We start from the raw sequence: 23,487 nt of genomic DNA, 5'->3' as shown, positions 1-23,487 counted from the left end.
TTAGAGTCCTGTGAGCCGACAAAAGTCAGATGCACGCAGGAAATGCTGAAAAGCATTAGTACTGTTGAAACCGCAGTGGCTTTTTTGTTTGATTCTGCTCTGCTCACTGGTTATAATGTCGAAATCTTATTTGAACTTTTATATGGCAAGCATTGTAGCTTTTGTTCATTTGGTGAAGATCTTCAGGTTCTGAATTTTAGGTATTGTTACTAAAATGGTTAATAGTTAAATCTGTCTATCTGCTCATAGAATAGTTTTTTTTGAGGAGATGATTGGTTATTCTGAACAGTGATTAGTGAGTAAAGGGAATGAACTAATTAAGGAGTACTTCCCATGAAGATTTAAGTTGGGATTTCTAGCAGTTTCTTTCCTAGAGTCCTTACTTCATGACCTGCAGGGGAAAAAAATCATGTCTTTGCACCAAGCTACAAAATTCTGCAGTTTGGATATGGTTGAATTTTACTAAAAGGAAGGATATTGATTTTGTTGTTGTTGTTGTTAAGAAAACTAACTTAAACATTTTATAAATCTAGGTTTTTATAACAATTATATTCTGCCTTGGGAATTAAAGTAACCTATGCTAATTATCTTTCTCTTCTTTATCTTTGCAGGGGAAAAATTATTTTAGTTTTGGGAAGATCCTGTTCAAAAATACCACTATCTTCCTGAAATGTGAGTTTTTGCATTTCATGAAGTTTTTATTTGAGTTTTTGAGTGATATTTAAACTTTTAAATTACCTATTTTCTATCTCTGATCTACTCTAAACATAAGTTTTGAAATTTAATAGTTTGGCACTAACTAGGCATAAACATGTAGTATAATTAAGGTCTTTATTTTCCCTTAGTAATCTTCAGAACACTTACTTGTGTGAACTTTATTTTCTACTTTTGTTTTTCTGGAGTTTACTATACAGGTAGACAAATTATGTTGGTTGATTGTCTGATGGTGTTTTAATCTGCTCTGCGTCAGAGAGATACCACCAATTTTGCTTTTGAGTGCTTGTTAGGTGTTTACTGAACCTATGACTTAGGAGTCAGTCCTTTGGCTCTGCATGAATATGTTCATTGAACCTTTGTTTACAGAAGGAGTATTTTGCTATTTAGATCCTTGGAAGAGGAAGCTCAAAGATACTATCAGGAAATAGGGATTATATGTAATAAAACCAGTCTGTCCAGTGAGAAAACCATTGTATCCTAATCAAAATCTCCCATGCATATGAAAGAAAAGCTTCCTTTTATTTTTGAAACTGGTTTTATTTTAGGGAATAAATGATCATGGATAACTCCATTTCAAGATCAAGAATAAAAGTTCAGATCATCCATATGTGCCTCTGTGCACATTTTCTTTATGAAAGTGCAAGGTTATAAGTTGTAGTTGGGTGATTTTATTGTTTTAATCATGTAGTATGTAGTTATTAAAAACCTATTATGTGCTCAGCACTGTTTTAGACAGGAAAGTGATAGAAAAGGCCCTCTCATACTGAGCTTACAAGTCTAGTTGGGAGTGAGGGGGGCCTTTAGAATTTCTGTGAAGAGAAGACTAATCTATGAAAATATAATTTCTTGACTAATGACTTCAATTTGATTTAAGTTAGATTACTCTGACAAACTGGTTGGTCTTATGAGGTTGGTGTGCTAGATAACAGTAACTTTGAGAGAGAACAGTATTTATGGTCTTTTGGGATAGTCTGACATCCTGCATGCTATTCTGTCTTTCTATTTATTATGTATAGTCTTTTCTTGCCTGTATTTTGATCAGATGGTGGTTTGCCAAGTTACACAAGCTTCATATTTTTCAGTGTCTGCGTCTCATTTTTTTTTGCGGATTTAAAGCCCCTAAATTTACATTCTCTCTTACTTTGTTACTTCTCTGCTTTCTCTCATGTACCTTTACTCTGATTTTATACTTTTGGGGATACGGTAAATAGCTTTCCATGAAATTGGTCGGACATTTTTGACTTTTAAACCCATTCATTCAAAGTTCTGAATTGTGTTTTTTAACATAATTAATAGTACTTTTGCAGCCAAGTTTTCCTACAGATCTTCTGTTTAGGGGATTTTCTTATTAACATCTGTTTAGTTAATCTCACCCTGGTATGATTCTTCCTGAGTTGTTTATATCAAGATTGCAATATCATTTTTTCTATTTACATAAATTCTATTCAGCACATCAGAGTTTTGTGTATTAAAAAAATTTTTTAGGGGCACCTGGGTGGCTCTGTTGGTTAAGCGTCCAACTTAGGCCCAAGTCATGATCTCACCGTTTGTGGGTTCGAGCCCCGCGTTGGGCTCTGTGCTGACAGCTAGCTCAGAGCCTGGAGCCTGCTTCAGATTCTGTACCTCCTCTCTCTGACCCTCCCCTGCTCCCACTGTCTATGTCTCTCAAAAATAAATAAAAAAACATTAAAAAATTTTTTTAATGTTTGTTTATTGTTTTGTTTGTTTATTTTGAGAGAGAGTGAGCAGTAGAGGGCAGAGAGAGGGAGCCAGAATCCCAAACAGGCTCCATACTGTTGGGATAGACCCCAGTGTGAACCAAGATATTGTCACCTGAGCTGAAATTAAGAGTTGGACGCTTAATTGTGCCACCCAGGCACTATAGAAGTTTGTGTATTTTAATTGAACCTTGTGAAAGTGTATCACTTGAAAATTAATTTGAGAAAACAAAACAAAGAAAAGGGAAAGGTTGGAATCTTAGATATGTATTATTTGTTAAGAATCAAAATTAGATTCCTAGGTGCAGTCATATTTATCTTTGTTATGTGTGCATAAAACAGGTATCTTCTAGTTCCATAATGCAGCTGGAATCAAAGATAAGCTGACTTCCAGGTAGGACAGCTGATCAGTCATATAGTCAGATATATGCTCTCAAATATTCAGACTATTGCCTTGCTCCACTAGAATATTGTTTCAAACTGTGTTTAATGAGTTATATGGCTGCTGTGATTTCATGAAGTTCATTGAGGCCTGTGTTGAGATGGGTTTTGGAAAGTCTAATGCTCTTTCATTTTACTTTTGCTCTTCTTGCCTTCCCCAGCCAGGTTTGCTTTTTGTTTATAGTTCTTTGTCTTATAGTCTAGTTTTGATATCTTCAAGGTCTAAGCCATTAATTTTTCCCTCAGTGGAACTATTTTGAATACTGCCTTGTGATGTCCCTAATGTTATTCCTTGTCTTTCCAGCTAGAATGTAGCCCTTTTAAGAGTCCTGTTCTCCTCTGGCCTACCAAGGTGTCAAGTAGCTTTGTATACTTAAATGCTCTGCTCAATAAATACTTGAATGATAATGGAAGAGTGGTTTTAACTCCTGACTGCTTTATCAGTTCCAGGTTTTTCTCAACTGAGAACCAGACTGAGGTTTTAAGGCATAAAAGTAGAGAGAGACACTTAAGCAGGTCAAAAACTCTTCTTTTATGAATAACAGTACTTATTTTTATCTGAAGAATATCTAGTTATTTTATATATATTACTTCATTACCTTGAGTTTGGAGAAGAGACGGTCCTTGAGTATCTAACTTTAGCAAGAAAAAATAGATGTATGATAACAGTTTAGGAAAAATGCTTTGTTTGAGAATCATCTTTATTCACAAAGTTTTCTTTTATAGTTGATGGACAACCTTGTGATGTATCTTTGAATATAACCTGGTATCTGAAAAGTGCTGATTGTTACAATGAAATTTACAACTTCAAGGTAAGGAATATAAAATTAACAAACTTTTTCTTGGATTTTAGATATCATCGGGTTTTAACCTGATAGAGTGAGGAGTGTTATGTAGCTAGGAGAAGCTAGGAGACAAACAAATTAGAAACTGTGCTTCCCAATTTGTAGACTTACTATACTAGCAATTCTCAGACTTTTTGGTCTCAACCCTTAAAAATTACTGCAGACTCTTTCTTACTTTGGCAGCACTGTAGAAGTGCTGACAGTATTGACTCCATCTTTGGCCCTCCATCTTGTTCCTGTTTGTTTGATTACCTCTCATGGGACTACGTGTTCCAGTGCCCTTGGAGATGAACATACACACCTTAGAAATGCCCACCAAGGCTGGAACAGGGCGAGCCTTGTTTTGGCCTTCCATGAGTCTGTTAGAGATAACATAGTCTTTCCCCTTCCTGATGCACAGCTGGTGCCACAAGATCTAATTAATGACTAGCTTTTAATTAGGTGCATGCCAGCCCTTTGCAGGTACACGGGAACCCTTTGATCTCACTACAGTGTCCTTCTGTGTGTCCCCTCACTGTATAAAATCTGTGGACTAAGGTCTGTACTTGGCGGAGAATAAACTGTGCAGCTGCCATGAATCATACTTTGCCGATTTCCCTCCCTCTGTCAGTAAGTTACCCTGAATAAAACTCTGCATAAACTGTAGAGAGTCCTGCTTCATTTTCGGGTCTTAAAATACTTTCTCAGTTTGGGGGATACTTTATTGCCCTCCCCCACCTTCTAACAAGTACATGTACTAAAATTGAAACAGTTATGCATGGCCTCTGCGCACAGATGACAACAAATTCATGAAGCGTTCGATATTAAAAATAAAAATTACTGCACTCTCCCAAAAGGCTTTGTTCATGTGGGTTACTGTATTAGAAATTAAAACATAATATACAGAAATATTTATTAATCTATTTTAAAATAGCAATAATAAACCATTGCATGTTAACATAAAAACATTTTGTAATGAAAAATGACTTTTTCACAAGAACATAGAAGAGTGGTATTATTTTGTATTTTTGCAATGCCTTTCATTTAATGTTGGATAATGGAAGACAGCTGGATTCTTACATCTTCTTAGCTCAATTTATTGTGATATATTATTTTGGTTGAAATATATGCACAAAATGTGGACTCACACAGAAACATAGTTGGAAAAGAGAATGATACCTTAATAATGTTTCCAGATAATTGTTGATACTGATTTTTGATGCTATACTAAAACATAACAAGTGGAGAAAGTTTCTTAAAGGTGGGTGGCAATGTGGAATCTCAAAGCATGTTGGTGAACTCGGTTCCTAATCTTTTATATTTAAATAAGTCGGTATGTCATGCATTTTGGTCTTTTATCCATGTTTGATTTTGTAACAGGCTTTATTTAGAAAATACTTGTGAACTGAATTTTATCTTTCCTTCAAATACTCATTTTACAATTAACTTGAAGTTTATTTGTTAGTATCACCCTTCTGTCACATCAGAAACTCCTGAAGTACTGGAGTACTCCTTCCTCATGGTGAGGAAGATACAAGTCTTGCAGATTCCCGTTTTGGCTTGGAAGTTCAAATTTTATCATTGGCAATAATACTGTCAGTTGTTCCTTGAAGTGACAGCCTCCATTTCCCCATTTTCAAGAAAATATTTGCCTAATAACCAAGTGTGAATAATAGCATGTCAATTATTCTTTCAGGTGAATGAAAAAAGTAGATAGTTTAGGTTTCAAGTCAAAACAGTTGTAAAGTTTTATCTCAAGACAGTCATTTACAGTATTTTGCATATTTTCTGTTGCATAGAATATTTAAAATAGCATGTACTCAAAGTCCAGATGTAATAACATTAATATGTTTACTACTTCATTAAGGGCCTTCTGAATGCAACAAAACTGGTATTTAGAATTTTTTTTAAGCTCTAAGTTTGTGACTGACTACAATGACTACTGGTATAATTAGGTGCCACTGCCTTGGTTCCTGGTAAGGGGCAGCAGTTTTATCCATCATTACTATTGCATTATCAGTACAAGGCAAATAACAGTATTATTTTATTAGTAGTAGTATGGAAATAGTTTTATTTTATTTCTTATTTTTATTGTTTTATGTTTTTTATTTATTTTTGAGAGACAGAGACAGCATGAGCAGGGGAGGGTCAGAGAGAGAGGGAGATACAGAATCCAAAGCAGGCTCCAGACTCTGAGCTGTCAGCACAGAGCCCGACATGGGGCTTGAACCCACAAACTGTGAGATCATGACCTGAGCCGAAGCCGGATGCTTAACTGACTGAGCTATACAGGCGCCCCTGGAAATAGATTTAGACCTCATTTCAGAATTGACAGAGTACACTGTACTTGGACACTGAAGATATATGGCTCCACGGTGGATTTTTCTGGCCTTTTTCATTGTTTCTATTCTCCATTTGTTATTCTCTTTCCTTTCCAAAGATAATCTGACTGGTCTTTAAAAACTGTCTGTCATTCACTTCGTTTTTCAAACCTTAAGCATTTTGAATTTCTGCCTTGTGTTAGGGCCTTACATTATCTTTTTTGTGGTGTTGGTGATTTTTTTTTTGCTTTTGTTATACAACGTTGGGTAGGATTGATAAAGATGAGGAAGGCTAAAAGGACTAAAGAATTTAGAGGGAAATAATAATATGTCCATTGAAGCATTATTGATCTTTTTCTCTTAATCACTAATTGAATTTTCAGTTAAAAACTTCATACATTCGAAACTTGTGATAAACTGGTCAAGAGCTTAGCAGACGTGGTCTTTATAGATAATACAAGTTAAGAATGTAAAAATTGTCTTGGGTTGCCACGGGACAGAATTACAGAAATGACCAGCAATAGTTGGAGATGCAGAACTGGAACTTAAGAAAAAAAGGGGGGAAGATTAAGATGTGAATACAGGAGAAAAATCACAGACCTGATAGATGCAGCGACAGAAATGATGAGTTTTTTCAGAGTATGAACATTGGCATGTGAATACTACAACAGTTTTGTCTTCCATTTTAGCTAATGAGCATAAGTATATTTTTTTGTTGGTGTTATTAATCTAGTTGGGTAACTCTTGTAAATATATTTTCTTGTGACAAAACCTTCTGGATTCTGACAGTTTCCCAGTCTTTCTAGAATTTTTAGAAGAACTACTCTTTGTGAGCCATAGACTGAAATTCTGTACTTTAAGTCTAATACTATTTGATTCTTGGACATTATTACTACACAGTTTTTATTGGATACTGTAAATTTTTTAAATTGCAGATGCAAAACTGTATCTGCCCTATAGGCAATCTACTTGTTATCTTCTAAATACCTTACTTGTGAAAAGTAAGTTGTGTGCTTTGTATTTTCTCTGTTTTTCTAGGCAGAAGAAGTAGAGACATATTTGGAAAACCTTAAGGAAAAAAAAGGCTTGTCTGGGAAATATCAGACATCATCAAAATTGTTCCAGAACTGCAGTGAACTCTTTAAAACACAGGTAATGTTTGATAGTGGTTGGAGGGGAAAAAGAAGAGGTAAACTGTGTAATACCTGTATATTTGGTGATCTCCATTTTCTTGCTTCTGAATTCTTTTTTCTGACAGAAGTAAGTTAGAAGCATGTACTGTTAGTTGCACATCTGGCCACTTAATATTCATCTCCTCACAAAGAGGATGTGCTTTGCTTTGTGTTTAAAAAGCAAATCCCCATTTTTTTATTATGGTAAAATATAAGTAAAATTTACCATTTTAACCATTTTTAAGTGCTTTTTGGGGGCATGAAGTATATTGACATTGTTGTGCAATGCCAGTTCTAGAGATGACTAGACCACCACTAGCCATCTCCAGAACTTTTCATCATCCCAAATGGACACTTCATAATCCTCAAACAGTAACACCCACTCCCCTCCACTCCTAGTTGCTGGTAACAACCATTCTACTTTGTCACCATGAATTTCACTATTCTAGATACTTCAAAGAGGTGGAATCATACAATATTTGTTTGGCTTCTTTCCCTTAGCAGGATGTTTTCAAGCTACCTCCATATAGCACGTATCCATTTAATTCCTTTTTAAGGATGAATAGTAGTTCATTGTACATATATACCACATTTTGTTTATCCATTCATTTGAAACATTCCAGTTTTTCAGTTCTCTTGTCATCTCATCGAATTGATGTATTCCCAGAAATATCAGTGTTTCTAGAGTTTATTGCTATAGGCCTGAACTCAACGTTTTTCTGAGTAAAGGGGAAGAGAAGAATAATGTATATTTTTAATGCTTACATATATGTAATTATGTAAGTGGAATTTATATTCTAAAATTTTTCTGTTAGATATAGGATATGATGCCAGTTTTTTTTTGATAGAAAAATTAACATGTTTTATAGGTGTTGAGAATAGTTATTGTTAACTCTAGCCTTTTCTTTGTCCTTACTGCATTTAAATATTGCTTCAGAATAGTTAGCAAATTGCCCTGAAGTGGCAAAGCATTCACGGAAAGCTAAGTTTTTTGTATAGTTACTAGAAATAAAGTTTATTGATAAGAATTTGATAACTAGTAATTGATAAGCGAATGAAGTAATTAATAATTGAACTATAACAATTGATAATTGAGTTGTCATAGCTTAGATTTTACAGATGGAGGAGAAAGAAGATATCTTTAAAATGGTGGAAGAATGGTAGAATAAGAAAGCTGGAAAAATGATGTTGAGTAGGGGGCTTTCAGTTAGTTTTTCCAGGTTTATCCCTTAGCTTGGGAAGATTGGTTGGCCTTTCTTGGATTTGATCATGAAAAGCAACCTGCTGTATACTGTTGCCCTAGGTTCACTGCTTTTAGATCAGCTACAGTCTTTTCAGGGACTTAGCATATATCCCTATTGGTGAGGTTACCTCTCCTCCTCCAGTCTAATGTAACAGAGTTGAAAAATGTGCTCTAATTACTAAGGAAGGAGAATGCCTCGTTGCTGATAATTGGTAAGAAACCATTAGTGTGGTTTTATAAGCACATGAAGTGTGTTGTGGTTGCAGGAGCAGTAGACCCAAGAGTTAAAAATCCTAAGTTGAGAGGCACCTGGGTGGCTCACTTGGTTAAGTGTCTGACTTTGGCTCAGGTCATGATCTCATGGTTCATGAGTTCAAGCCCCGTGTCAGGCTCATTGTTGACAGCTCAGAGTCTGGAGCCTGCTTTAGATGCAGTCTCCCTCTCACTTGCCCCTCCCCACCCCCCACTGTCACTCACTCTCTCTCAAAAATAAAAATAAACATTAAAAAAAAATCCTAAGTTGAAATTCCATTTCTGCATCTAAAGCTTGGTAGCTTTGAGCTATAGTTTTCTCATCTGTAGCAAAAGAGGGAATCATAAGATTTCTCCATCCTAAGCATAGGTCTAAGGTTTTTTTTTTTTATTCTTAAGTATTTTTAATTCTTTTTTTTTTTTAATTCATACACGACAGTTTTATTTTTGTGTACAAAGTTGTTTAACAATCACTGAATTTGTAGGCCAAGTTCAGGTAACTGAAGAGCCTTTATAACTGATTTATGTTGTCTAGATCCAAGGTATGCTGCAAACTCGGTCTGGAGCAAAATGGGAAATAACATCTTAACAACAGGCTTAGAAATTCTAGTCCAGTAAGTTAAGATGTTTGCTTTTTCTGGTAGCAGGGTTGACTCATACCTGGCTGCTAGGCCACCATTCACAGGTATAACCAAGAAAACAGGGTTACAGACCACCAAAAACAAGACCAACCAATCCACTCCGTGTTACAGTACAGGTTTCACAATTCAGATCACCTATGTTCAAAGGTAAATTTACAAAACCTTTATAAGATGCATGCGCAGTCAAAAACGGGATCAGTGCCATTGGTAAGCCAGCAGCTATACGAGCCTGTGTCACATTTAAGATGCGTCGAAAAAGATTATTTGCTATTAGACCACAGAGAGAAGCATTGTGTCCAGTATATGCTGGCATGTTCAAACAAATTCCTGTCTGTTTCTGGGAGTTGGTTAATTTTTCTGGTTAAGATATTGAAAATTAAGTCTTCCTTGACAGTATCATCTGGTTTCTAATTTTCCATCTTGAGCCTTACGCTCTGCTCACAGCAGTCGGTGCCTCCACTGTTCCTCCTTGGCACTCTGGGGTTCACTTCAACCTTTGCTCAGCTAGTCTGAACACAGCCATCTTTGGCTGAGGAAGTAGTTTTAATTTTTTTTTAATGTTTTTTATTAATTTTGAGAGACAGAGAAAGACAGCGTGAGCAGGGGAGAGTCAGAGAGAGGGAGGTGCAGAATCCGAAGACAGGCTCCAGGCTCTGAGCTAGCTGTCAGCACAGAGCCCGACATGGGGCTTGAACCCACAAACTGTGAGATCGTGACCTGAGCTGAAGTCGGACACTCAACCGACTGAGCCACCCAGGCACCCCAGAAAAATTGAGTGGCCCGTTTAGTTTGATAGTATTTTTTAGTTCTCACTTGTTTGTGGTGAATTGAAAATCTTTCATCTATCAGTGCTATATTATTTAGTGTTATAATGTATTTTGCTTTAACTGTTTTGGTGATTTTGAGCTATTCTTTTATTATTAAACATACTTAACTTTAATGTTATGTTTTCTCATAGAGCTTTTCTGGGGATTTTGTGCATCGATTGCCTCTCTTAGGAGAAAAACTGGAGGTAATTGTTTCCATTGTTACATATTTCTAAGAGTAAAGTAAAAATTCTGAATTAATTTTCTTTTTTTAATGTTTAGGCTAAGGAAAATGGAACAAACCTTACTCTTACTGGAGACAAAACTGTAAGTATAGTAGGAAATTTGGAACATTGACACATATTTCAGATTTCTTATGTTTGTGTGTTTTCAATTATCTTAGTATCCTACTATTTAAAAAAGAGGATTAAGAATGGAGGTTAAAACAACAAAATGTTAGGGAGCCTTGCTAGCTCGGTTAATAGTGCATGTGACTCTTGATCTTAGTGTCATGACTTTGAATCCCGCTTCAGGTGGGATAAAAATAAGTAGATAAATAAACCTTACTAAAAATAAGTAGATAAATAAACTTTAAACACCAAAAGGTTAATAATGGTTGTTGTGGATAATATTATGAGTGACCTTTATTTCCTTCTGTGTTTCCTGTATTTTCTCTATTTGTTTCCATCAGTCTTGTTTTTGTAATTATCACCCCATAAATATTACTTGTAAATAGGAAGGAACTTTTTTTTAAAGTTTATTTATTTTGAGAGAGAAAGTACAAGGGCAGAGAGAGATAATCCCAAGCAGGCTCTGCACTATAAGTGTGGAGGAGCCCCCAGGGCTCAAACTCATGAACTAGGAGATCATGACCTGAGCTGAAGCCAAGAGTCAGACACTAAACTGACTGAACCACCTGGGGTGCCCCCAACCCCATTTTTCTTTAAGTTTTTAATCAGCCTCTCTATACCCCACCCCCCAACATTGACTGGGAAGAAGCAGCAGCCTGAAAGATCACAGCTGCTGCTGAGTGTCTTTCACAGTGCCCTGAGTATATAGTCCTTCCCACTGAATGAGGCTGAATCGGGTCATAAAAAATAAGCCTTGGGCACAAAAGATGCTCTGCCACTGGGTTTTGGGGTATCTCCACTTTTTCTGTTTTTTCCCAGTGGCTACCAAGCTGCTGTTGTTCCACAGTTGTTACTGTTGTGAGAATTTTGGTTTTAGGGAGCTTGGAAGAGGGACATGGGATTAGGATGAACAAAAGCACCACAAGCTTGCTTTAAAAAAATTTTTTTTTAATGTTTTTGATAGAGAGACAGACAGACGGAGTGCAGTCAGGGGAGGGGCTGAGAGAGAGGGAGACACAGAATCTGAAGCAGGCTCCAGGTTCTGAGCTGTCAGCACAGGGCCCAACACAGAGCTCAAACTCAAGAATGGTGAGATCATGGCCTGAGCCAAAGTTGAACACTTAACTAGCTGAGCCACCCAGGCACCCCAACAAGCTTGCTTTTCTTAGTGAGATCCAACTGGTTTTTTTTTGAAACACTTTTAGGGTTGGCGCAAATCTTTAGTTAATTTCTGGACTTGGCAAAAAAGTCAATTTAGATCATTTTTGCCCGTGGTCTTGTTGCTTTTAGGGATGAGTACATTTTCAGAGGTCCTCATTCTGCCATTCTGGAAGTGTCTCCACTTCCCCTGCCTCTATTTATAGTTGTACAGAATTTTAACCTAAAGATGAATTTGGCATGACTGACTGCATTAAATTTATTTTTCTTGTTAATATGTATGTATTCATTATGAAAACTTTAGAAAACATACATAAATTCAAAGAAAATAATCATCTGTATTACCACCACACACCAATAGACTATAAATATATTTCTCTTAGAGTCTTAATCATTCAGCAATGGAATCCTACAATGTGTGGAAGACTTTTTAAGATTTTTGTTTTATGGTTTTGGAAGACTTCCATATGGGCAAATATATTGGTTGTAGAACTTAAAAATCCCTTGTAATTTTATTTTCTAGTGGTTTGGTGTGATTACATAGAACACACCTGCTTACTAACCAAAATGAGATCATATTATATATACTGCTGTATATTTTTTGTTTTCATTTAGCAGATTGGTATCTTGAGTATTACACTTTTTCATGGTTGCGTATTATTTCACTTTACCATGATTTTTATATTTAACTCCTGGTTGATGTATATTGTGTTGTTTCCAAATTTTCACTTTTATAGATAAAGTTCCATTCATAATGTCTAGCTATATCTTTCTGCACATTTATAATATTTTCTTAGCCTAAATTCCTAGAGGTGGAGTTGCTAGGTCCAAGTGTATGCACATTTTATAAGTTCTTTTTTTGTGTTTTGTATAAGTGCTCTGGAGAAAAAGTACAGCAATTTGTGGTCCCAAGAAAATAAGATCGAGCTTCCCTGCTTCCTCACAATGGCTGTTATAATTTAAAACAGATTTTGTATAGTTTGTCAGGTTAAATTGTTGTGAATTGTATTTTTAAATAATTGTTGAAGCCGAACATTTGTTTATATGCATACTGGCTGTTTGTAATTATGCTTTTTCAGTGGTCTTCTGTGCATAGCATACTTTTATATTCTTCTCAAGGTTTGAGTTCTGTTCCTAGTGATTAACCCTGGCTGAAAGATGACCCTGTTGAATATCAAAGTAATATTTACAGATATTGAGTCAGGGTATAGTCAAAAGAAGTCAAAGAATTCTCTTTCTTTGATCATTCTTCCTGAAAATTGGGCCTAAGAGGAGTATACTTTAATAATCGTATTTTTAAAGGGTTCTCACAAGTTCAGCACCTCTGTTCCCTTCTATTAAAACTCTGATAAGATAATTTTTAGACAGAGGGGCCTCTATCTGCTGCCCCTACTTTTTAAGAAAAGATTTAATGTTTTTATTAACTCAGTTTAATGGTTTGATTTAAGCAGTAATGTGATATATTTGTCATTATGATGTTTTTTAAGTTAATAGATTTTATTTTTTAGAGCAGCTTTAGTTTCATAAAACAGTTGAGCAGCGGCACCTAGGTGGATCAGGCGGTTAAACGTCTGACTTCCACTCAGGTCATGATCTTGCAGTCTTGTGAGTTCATCCTCTCACTGGGCACTGTGCTGATAGCTCAGCCTGGAGCCTGTTTCAGATTCTGTCTCCCTCTTTCTTGGCTTCTCCCCCACTCGTTCTTTCTCTAATTCTCTAAAAAATAAATAAACATTAAAAAAAGGTTTTTTTTTCTAATTGAACACAAAGCAGGGTTTCCACATACCCCCTCCACAAATGCACACTCAGACTCCCCCACCATGACCATTCTGCACCAGTGTGGCACGTTTGTTACAGTTAATGAACCAACATTGACACCTTGTTATCAGCCAAAGTCTGTAATAGTTACATTAGCTGCTTTAGTTCTTTGTGTTGTACAGTGTTTGGTTTTTAACAAATGTAAAATGACAGATATCCCTCGTTATAATATACATTAATAGTTTCATTGCCCTGAACATCCTCAGTGCTTCCTATACCTAATCCCCTCTCCCTCCCCTCAAGCCTCTGGCAGTTACTGATAGGTTTTTTTTGTTTTTGTTTTTTTACTGTCTCCATAGTTATACATTTTTCATAATGTCATGTAGTTGGTATTGTATAATATATAGCTTTTTCGGATTGGCTTCTGTCATTTAGTATCATGAATTTAGGATTTCTCCAGGTCTTCTCATGGCTTGATAGTCCATTTCTTTTTAGTGCTAAATAAATAATATTCCATTACCTCAATGTGCCACAGTTTATTTTATCCATTCACCTATTAAAGAACATCTGTCTGATGTGGTTATTGTGAGGATTAAAGACTAATAAATGTTAAATGTGTGACAGAGTGTCTGGCAAATGACTATTATTCTTAAAGGGTCAAAATATCTATATTCCAGAGTTAAATGGAAACTGTCAAATCCCGGAATCTGAGAATTAATTAGTCCCTTTTGAAATTTGTAAGAGGTAGTTTTAAGATACATAAAATTAGTACTAGAGTAGCTTGTTATGCCTAGTTTTATTGGTTAACGAACAAGTAAGTTCAGGAAAGGTTCCATCAGTTATGTGTAAACAGGACATGAGGTACCTACAACTTGGAAGCTCTAAATTTTTCACATAAATTGTTCCTGAATTTTGTTACAAAGAGGCCTTCAGGCAGAGATAAATCAGGGAATGATTCAGCATGGCATTTATGTTCTTAAGTTACTAAGATAGTCTAGTAAATGTATAGCTGTGGAATCATTTAATCTACTATGACACTTTGGATTTGTACCATGGAATATAATTTTTGAACTCTTTTTTAGCTTTTTCTTGGATTGTAGGATAATTTGAGCATTTGAGAAAACCTGTGGCTCTATAGGAAAACACATAAATGTGCAAAATCTGTTATCCACTTTGAGGGGTTTCATAGATCAATGAAGCTTACTCAGCGATGTCTGGATAAAAGTTTTTTTTTAAGACCACAAGGTAATAAATTGCAAGTCTAAGTAACAATACCTTCTTTTACATACAAAGAAAAAGCCAATAATTTTCTGTGTTCATCTCCTTTATCTTTGTGTTTTGTCTCATGTTTTTGAAGGTCTATAGTTCCATCTAGCAAGTATGGCAACAAATCTTCTAAGGCTTTTTGCTTAGGCTTTGTATAAACTAACTGGCCTCAGAGCAGATTTTTCTCAAGTAGCCAGTTTCGTAAACATGGAGGCAATTACCTGCACTTCTTTACTTTGAGCAACAGTAACTTTTTCCTTCCATATCAACCAGCCATAATTACATTTTTGATAAAGATGTGAGTCCTTCTCAGAAAATCTGGTAGTCTTGAGAAGAACATTGAACAAAGGGAGTTAATTCAGGGATTAGTGTTTGTAAATAATTCACTGTCAGCATCATGGGTGTTTTTGTTTTGTTTTGAGGTGATTTAAATCTTTTATCTATTGTGAAACAGATTCAATTTAGTGATTTTTAGCTGAGGTTTTTCTTGTGTTAAATATGTGATTTTAAAAAAGATTTTTTTAAACGTTTTATTTATTCTTATGAGAGAGAGAGCACAAGCAGGGGAGGGGCAGAGAGAGAGAGGGAGACATAGAATCTGAAGCAGGCTCCAGGCTCTGAGCTATCAGCACAGAGCCCGATATGGGGCTTGAACTCACAAACCATGAGATCATGACCTGAGGTGAAGTCAGATGCTTAACTGACTGAGCCACGCAGGTGACCCTAAATATGTGATTTTTTTTGTGCATATAAATATAAGATGTACTGTCTTTTAGTAATTTATAGTCTAACTTACTTTATTGAATGTACTATAGACCTGTTTGTTTTGTTGTGCCTACTACCTAATGAATGAAAACGAAGAACTCAGCCATGTTTCTGGGCATGTTCTGGAACAAGATTTTCATATTAACGTGTGTTCTTAGGTTTTAATACTTGTAAATTTGATGTCTTTTTTTTCTCTCTCCAAGGCAATGCATGATCCATTGAAAACTTGGCAAGATGCACCATACATTTTTATTGTACATGTTGGCATTTCACCCTCCAAGGAATCCTCAAAAGAAAATCCACTTAGTAATCTTTTTACCAGTAAGTACATTTTGTTCCTCTTTACCATTCGCATTATCTAGTTTTGCCATGCATAATGAGTAGTGTAAAATTGCTTTAAGGGGGGAATAACTAAGAATGTGTGTTGTGTACCAGACAATCTTGGGTATTTTGCTTATGTTTTCTTCATTTTCCTTCATTTGATCCTTCTATTTTTAAATTTTTAAATTGGTATTATGTTCTCAGTATCCTGAAAATAGACTTGGCAGAACTTGATTACCAACTCAAAACTTGCAGATTTTTGAATTAATTGAGTCTGATAATTGTTTAATGTTTCAGTTTTACTCAGTGCTTTTTCTAATCCTAACTAACTCAGTTCATGGGTCACTGTTTCTTACTTGGAATTTTGTGGTCATTTCTTAACCAGTCTTATTTTCTGTAGTTTCTTTTCTTTTTTCTTTTTTTTTTTTTTCTTTTGTTTCTTCCTTCTTTGTAGTTTTTTCCCCACCTCTCCTTTCTCACAAGTAGAATATTGAATAGGAACAGTGATAACTACCATACATCTCTTGCTCTTGACTTTAATGGCAATATTAACACATTTCACCATTCATTATGTTTATGGTAGACTTTTAAAATATTGTTTAGTGAAGGATGTTTCTTTTCCTTGTTTACTAAGCGTGTATTTTTCTCTCCCCTTTTAAAAATTTTTTTATTATGAAAGAATGAATGCTCAGTTTTACCAACTGCTTTGTGTTGATTTAACTGATCATGTAGATCCCCCCACTTAATCTTTTAATGTGATACATTGTACTAACTGGTTTTCTAATGTTAAACCATTCTTGAGTTTCTGAGATGCCAATATTTGGTCTTGATACACACACACAGACACACACACACACACACACACACACACACAGCTGGCCTCTATTTTCCAGAATTTTATTTGTAATTTTTGGTCTATGTTCATGGTAGGATTGGCCTATAATTTTCTTTTCTTTTTTCTTTTTTTTAATGACATAAATTTTTTTTTATTAAAATGTTTTATTTATTTTTGAGAGAATGGGAGACCGAGCAGGAGAGGGGCAGAGAGAGAGAGAGGGACAGAGGATCTGAAGCAGGCTATGCATGGAAAGCACAGAGCCCCATATGGAGTTTGAACTCACAAACCGTGAGTTTGTGGCCCGGGCCGAAGTCAGGCGTTCATCTGACTGAGCCTTCCAGGCACCCCTATAATTTTCTTTTCTCATACTGTCATCTATGGTTTTTAGCATCCAGGTTATGTTAGTCTAATACAATGAGTTGGACAATGCCCCCTGTTATTAAATTCTGTGGAGTAGTTTTTGTAAGGGTTTGATTATCCAGTGTTTGAATGTTGTAGAACTTATTTAATGATAGTGTTTTGGCCTAATGGTTTTTTTTTTCCCCCGCTTCCTCCATATAGATTCTAAACAACTGATTGGTTTTCTTAAGTTGTTTTGTTAGTGATTCTATTTTTTCTTGATTTAGTGTGGTTTTTGAGAAATTGTCTATATCGTTCAAGTCTTCAACTGTATTGTCATGAAGTTAGTAGTAGTATTTCATTACAAAAAAATCTGTATCTGTAGCTTTTTTCATTCTATTTTTTAAGCTTTTATTTATTTTGAGAGAGGGAGAGGGAGGGAGCATACAAGTAGGGGAGTGGCAGAGAGAAGGAAAGAGAAAGAATCTCAAGCAAGCTTGGCACTGTCAGCATAGAGCCTGATGTGGGGCTCAAACTCATGAACCAGGCGATCATGACCTGAGCGAAAACCAAGTGTCAGATGCTCAGCCAACTGAGCCACTGAGGCACCTGTTTTTTTCACTCTTATTATTGTTATGTTCTTCCTTTTTAAATCTTTGTAGAATTATATTTTACTATATTTTTATTCCAGCAAACCAACTTTCGTTAGTTTTCTCAACTATTTCTTTGCTGTCTATTTCATTATTTCTTTTGTTTGACTTAATTAAAAATTTTTGTTTTTTATAGATTCTTGTGTTGAATCCTTTTAATTCCCAATCCAGAAGATGGTCTTATGCCCTATAGTTATATGGGATATAGCATTTAGGTAAGACAGCAGATGGCCTGGCACAATTTCTGGACCTAAAACATGTGTATCTTCCTGTATTTCTAGGCCCACAGCTTTCTAATGAGTAATTGTGTAAAGCAGCACTTGCCAACATTTACTTTCAACCTTTGAAAAGAGTGGAGGGGCGCCTGGTGGCTCAGTCGGTTGAATGTCCCAACTTTGTCTCAGATCATGATCTCACTGTTCCTGAGATGGAGCCCAACTGTTGTAGCTTGCCCAGTGTCAAACATGACCATAGCTTCAGCCTCGTACACTGTTCTAAGTTTCTATTCAGTTTTGGTATTTGGAGGTGTTTTATCTTTTTTTGAGCTTATATCCTTGTTTTGTTTTAACCATCTATTGTTTGGAGGTAAGAAGATACTTTAAAGCATGGACTTAACTACACTGTGTGAAATTCCTAGAATTTTCTCAAACAGTTTTACTATCCTTTTTCCCTTCAGTTAGTCCTTGATGTTGAGTCCCATCGCCTGTAAAATGTCTACATTCCGCAGGAAGGTTTATAAAACTCTGCAGCTTGGGTACATTGGGATGTAGCTTTCTTTTAAAAACGCTACTATAGGATACTTTGTGCAGTGTCAGACTACATGTTCTTTAAATGTATATCATGTATTTTCACACCTGTCTTTGTTCATGTTATTTTCTCTTCCCAGATGGCTTTTTACTTTGTTCTGTGAAATAAACACTCATCCTTTAGGGACCGGCTCAGAAGGATAGCTCTCTCTATTGCTTTCCTGTTCTCCCTTCTAGCAGGAAAACATCTTCTGTATCTTTTTCTGTTTTCTTTAGTGTGTGTCACACAGTAAGTGCTCAGTAAATGTTATTTTATATTGTAGCATAGAGCAAGGGGTAACCAAATTTTCTTGAAGGACCAGTTAGTAAACGTCTGTACTACAGCTACCCAATTCTGCCATTGTTGTGCGAATGCAACCATAGATAATATGTAAGTAAGTGGACGTGGCTGTCCAATAAAACTTTATTTATAAAAAGTAGATAACCGAATTTGGCTCATGTGCTATACTTTGCTGTCCCCTAGCCTAGAGTAATAAATAATAACTTATTTTATTTGCTCTTTTATTAAATTAACTGGGTATAGATTTAATAATACCCAGTCTGCTTAAAATGTTTATGATTGTGGGGTGCCTGGGTGGCTCAGCCAGTTAAGGTCCAACTTCTCCTCAGGTCATGATCTTGCGATTCGTGATTTCAAGCCCTGGTTTAGGCTCTGTGTTGACAGCTCAGTGTCTGGAGCCTGCTTTGTATTCTGTGTATCCCCCCTCTCTCTGCCCCTCCCCCGCTCACGCTCTCTTTCTCTGGCTCTCAAAAACAAATAAAGGTTAAAAAAAATCTTTTTAAAAAAAATCTTTTTTTTTTTTAATTTTTTTTTCATGTTTTATTTATTTTTGATACAGAGACAGACAGAGCATGAGAGGGGGAGGGGCAGAGAGAGAAGGAGACACAGAACCGGAAGCAGGCTCCAGGCTCTGAGCTAGCTGTCAGCACAGAGCCTGATGTGAGGCTCGAACCCACGGACGTGAGATCATGACCTGAGCCGAAGTCGGAGGCTTAGCCGACTGAGCCACCCAGGCGCCCCTAAAGAAAATCTTTAATTTTTAGTATTGCTATTATGGGATGCTCCTTATTTATATGAGTGTTGGACCTGGTTTACGTTTCTTGGTGAGGGGGACCAGGTTTAATTTTAACAATGGTATCTCCTTTTTCCTTGATGAAAACTAGAAAATTTTTGTTAACTCTAGACAGTTACTCATCTGTTTCTGGATATAGATATAATTTCTCATATAAATCAGTTTTTATTTAACAATCATACCTAAAATTTATCCAAATAGTTTTATCAATTATAATTTTTAAATAATCATAGTTAAAAAATAATCATTTTATTTCAGTAAGGCAAATCTGTCTTTTATATTCTTGTTACTGTAATTAAACACTTTGTTGTTGTTATTAAGGAGCTTCTGAAAATGATACATTAAGATAGCAAAGTCACATAAAATTGAAGAGGTAAAAAATGATAAAAATTAGAAAATCTAGATAAAGATAGAAGACAAAGAGGACAGCAGAATGAAGTCCTGTAGTTGTCAAAGCACATTAGTGATATAAGAAAAAGTATATATGAAAGGTGTTTAGAATTTAGAGGAAATGGGTTCTAGTTCCAATTGGGCAGCTCACAGAAGGCTTTGTGGAGGAAATACATTCAGTCTAGTCTTTAAAGTATGTGTATATGGGAACGGGGCTTTTCCACTTAGGATACTGACTTGAGCAGAACATGGAGGCTTGAGTGGGACACAGTGTGAACCATGAGAATACGTCATGAATTTCAGAGTGCTCTATAAATGTAATTAATATTCACCAGAATTGAAATGGTTAAAAGTAAGTGACCCAATGAGATTTCCATTAATTTCATCAAATATTACACAATGTTTCTATTTAATTTCTGCATCCTTTACATTAATTCTGAGGACTCTGTTTTGGCAGTGACTGTTGAAGTGAAGGGTCCATATGAATATCTCACGCTTGAAGAATATCCACTGATGATTGTAAGTGAACTTAAATTCTTTAACCTTAACATTACATGAGTTAACTTGAAAGATTGTCCATATTTTGTGGCAATATTCTTCAAACAATTGTTCCTGAACAGTTCAGAAAATACTTCTTGTAGTTCTGTACTTACTTCTTACTAGAATATGACCTTCACAGTGTCCATGAATCCCTCTGTGCCTCATCTTCTCATCTGTAGAATGAAGAGATTGACATCTTATGGAATTTCAGAACTGGAAAGTACCTCAAAGATAATTTCACATCTCACATTCTCTCTAGAATCCAAAGCAGAGCACTTCTTATAGCCCTATAGTTTCTGATCCCATTTAAAGTAACTAAATGGTGACACTGTCTCATGTCTGTTTCTGTGTCTATGGCCTTCATATGTATCATAACCCTGCCAATACTTTTTCCCTCTTTGGTGTTATCTTCATTTATGTAATTTTAGTTAACTGAAAATGCAGAAGAGCAGTTACCTTATTCATAGGTCCTTAGGTAGTCTCTATCTGTGCAAGAGAAGATCATTTTTTTATGTTAATATGGAATTCCAAAGAAATAATTATCTTTATAGTAGAGGGTAGAATATGTATTTTTTTTTAATAGTTAAAGACTATGTATTGATTCTAAATGGGCTCTCAGCCCTAATCCTCCTTTTTATTTCTTACCCATTTGGATGACAGTTTTTCATGGTGATGTGCATTGTATATGTCCTGTTTGGTGTTCTGTGGCTGGCATGGTCTGCCTGCTACTGGAGAGATCTCCTGAGGATTCAGTTTTGGATTGGTGCTGTCATCTTCTTGGGAATGCTTGAGAAAGCTGTCTTCTATGCAGAATTTCAGAATATCAGATACAAAGGAGAGTCAGGTATGTAACCAAAAAACGTTCGCCAGTTTGTGAATGATTGGTAGGTAAGACTTAACAGTTCTATTCAGAGCAGCAGTCATTAATGGATTTAACTTTTCAGTTACTTAATTACTAGAATAACTTCAGCATAATCACTATGATCGTGACTCTTATTTTAAGCCTATGACTAACGGGTTCAGTGATTTTAGAGTGATGGTACTGAGATAGACTCACACAAGTTATAATAGTAGTGGCCATTTTGAGTAAGGTCATTACCATCATTGACTCTCAATTGCCATTGATTTTTAAGGCACCATTATTATATGCATCTGAGAAAGGAAATAATTATTGCCAATTAAATAGTAAGATTCCATTGATTATACAACATACTTTGATTGCAAAGATGTTAAAATATTATTGGGGGGGCAGAATACATCCAAGAACCTGGAAAATACAGTAATACCAAGAAAATATGAGGGTGTGTAGGTTTACTAAAGTGAGCAGGTAATGACAGATTGTTTTGTACTGAAGTTTTTTGTGATAGCTTTGTTTTTTTCTCATCAGACATTTAATTTTTAATGATAACTGTTGTAAGATTACTAATTAGAGTTTTCACAGTCTTTGAAAGAGCTGGAAAATAGTAGATGTGAAAATGATTTCAAAACTTTATGTATTTTATGCTTTTCAGTATGTATATTCAATGTATTTATATATTTTCAGTGTGTGTTCCTCAGTGTTTAAAAATGGGGGAAAGTTCCTAAGTCTTCTCAACTGTCCAAGTAGGTGAGGTGTTCTGCTGATTTTAATGAAGTAGGGTTGGGGAGGGAATGTGATTTGAGCACACCCAGATTGCTATTCACAAGAGCAAGGTAGGTAAAATCAGCTATGTGATTATTTGTAAAAATTGCAGGAGAGGTGTTCTCTTTGAACAGGATAATTCCAATGCTTATGCTGACGACTTTTAGAGTTCTAGCTCTAAGTTGTTGTTCTAGAGTCACGCCTTTTCCTAAACCTAAACCTTTCCCTCTTTCTCACAGTTCAGGGTGCTCTGATACTTGCAGAGCTGCTTTCAGCAGTTAAACGCTCCCTGGCTCGAACCCTGGTCATCATAGTCAGCCTCGGATATGGCATAGTCAAGTAAGTATTAACTTTTTATGCAAGAACATATTAAGACACTGATTAAATTGAACCAGTATTTCAGGTTCCATTGTCATTCTGAAAGAACTGATGTAAAAACTGCAATAAGTCAGTTGTCTGAAATTTTGTAGATTTGTAAAAACCAGGAAATGTAAAGTATTCCTTTTCACTTCTTAAAACTCAAGGAGCATTTGCAAGAAAATCTGCAATATAGTGAATGACAAAATATCAAACTCCTAGAGTGAAATTGCAGTGACTTTTAATCTTCTATAATATTTCTGCAAATCATTTTTTCATGGGAATGTCATTCAGTCTGAAAAAACAGTCTGAAAATAATTTACCTTTTATTCAAAAAATTTTCCTGAGTGCCTTCTATATACTAGATGGTATTTTAGGCCCTGGGGATACAGCACATAAACAAAAGACTTGAAGTTTACATTTGTGGAGCAGGGGATAAAGGTAAAAATAAGTGAGTAAAATATCTAACATGTCAATGATACGATAGGTGCTATTGGAGCAAGTAAAGCAGGGCAAGGGTGTAGAGAATGCCAGGCAAGGAGTGGACCTTGCAGTTATAAATAGAGTGGCCAGGGAAAGCTTCATTTAGTGACATTTAAGCAGAGATCTCAAGGTGGTGAGGGAACTCTATGTACATTTAGGAGAAGAGGTGCTAAGATGTCAGATTCTGTGTATATTTTGAAGGTAGAGCCAACAGAATTTTCTGAAGGGCCAAATGTGTGATGTGAAAGAGAAGAAGAATTAAGGACGATGTCAACTATTTTGATCTGAGCAAGGAATGGGGGAATTGACATTTATGAGTTCAGGAGGTCTTTAGATAGAATAAGTTTGAAGTAGAGTCCAGATTAGGGGCTGTTAGATGCCAAAAGGGAATAAAGGGGAAAGAGTAGGATATTAATTTGGGAGTCATCAGTATATAGATGTTATGTGAAGCCGTGAGACTGGGATGTGATCACCAAGGAAGTAAGCGTATATAGAAAAGATTGAGCTCTTGAACATTTTCAATTATTTAGAATTCAGTGAGATGAAATAGAATTAGACCAGAGGGATATGAGAAGGACCATTGTGAGAGGCAAACCTGAGGACTGTTTGAAGGAGAGAGTGATTGTCAAGAGGGTTG

At 35.7% G+C, this 23,487-nt stretch overlaps 1 protein-coding gene and 1 pseudogene across 6 annotated transcripts in view; one reads left to right on the top strand and one right to left on the bottom strand.

The window, feature by feature from the left end:
- TMEM87A (transmembrane protein 87A) overlaps positions 1–23,487 on the top strand; it is a 42,826-nt gene that overhangs the window by 1,151 nt on the left and 18,188 nt on the right. For 5 of the 6 annotated variants that reach the window (XM_029952969.1, XM_029952967.1, XM_029952970.1 and 2 more), the window contains exons 2-10: positions 612–672; positions 3,603–3,688; positions 7,060–7,173; positions 10,288–10,341; positions 10,418–10,462; positions 15,636–15,753; positions 20,307–20,368; positions 21,050–21,233; positions 22,250–22,349. In XM_029952969.1, the coding sequence (XP_029808829.1) occupies positions 612–672; positions 3,603–3,688; positions 7,060–7,173; positions 10,288–10,341; positions 10,418–10,462; positions 15,636–15,753; positions 20,307–20,368; positions 21,050–21,233; positions 22,250–22,349 (824 nt within the window). Of the gene's footprint in view, positions 1–611; positions 673–3,602; positions 3,689–7,059; positions 7,174–10,287; positions 10,342–10,417; positions 10,463–15,635; positions 15,754–17,716; positions 18,806–20,306; positions 20,369–21,049; positions 21,234–22,249; positions 22,350–23,487 lie in introns of those variants that run through there. The other variant, XM_029952972.1, reaches the window with a different exon arrangement.
- LOC115302968 lies at positions 9,159–9,748 on the bottom strand (annotated as a pseudogene).

Source organism: Suricata suricatta, chromosome 9 (genome assembly GCF_006229205.1).
Source record: "Suricata suricatta isolate VVHF042 chromosome 9, meerkat_22Aug2017_6uvM2_HiC, whole genome shotgun sequence".
Lineage (NCBI taxonomy): Eukaryota > Metazoa > Chordata > Mammalia > Carnivora > Herpestidae > Suricata > Suricata suricatta.
Note: the sequence above shows the minus strand (reverse complement) of the source record. Positions and strands in the feature narration are given on the sequence as shown.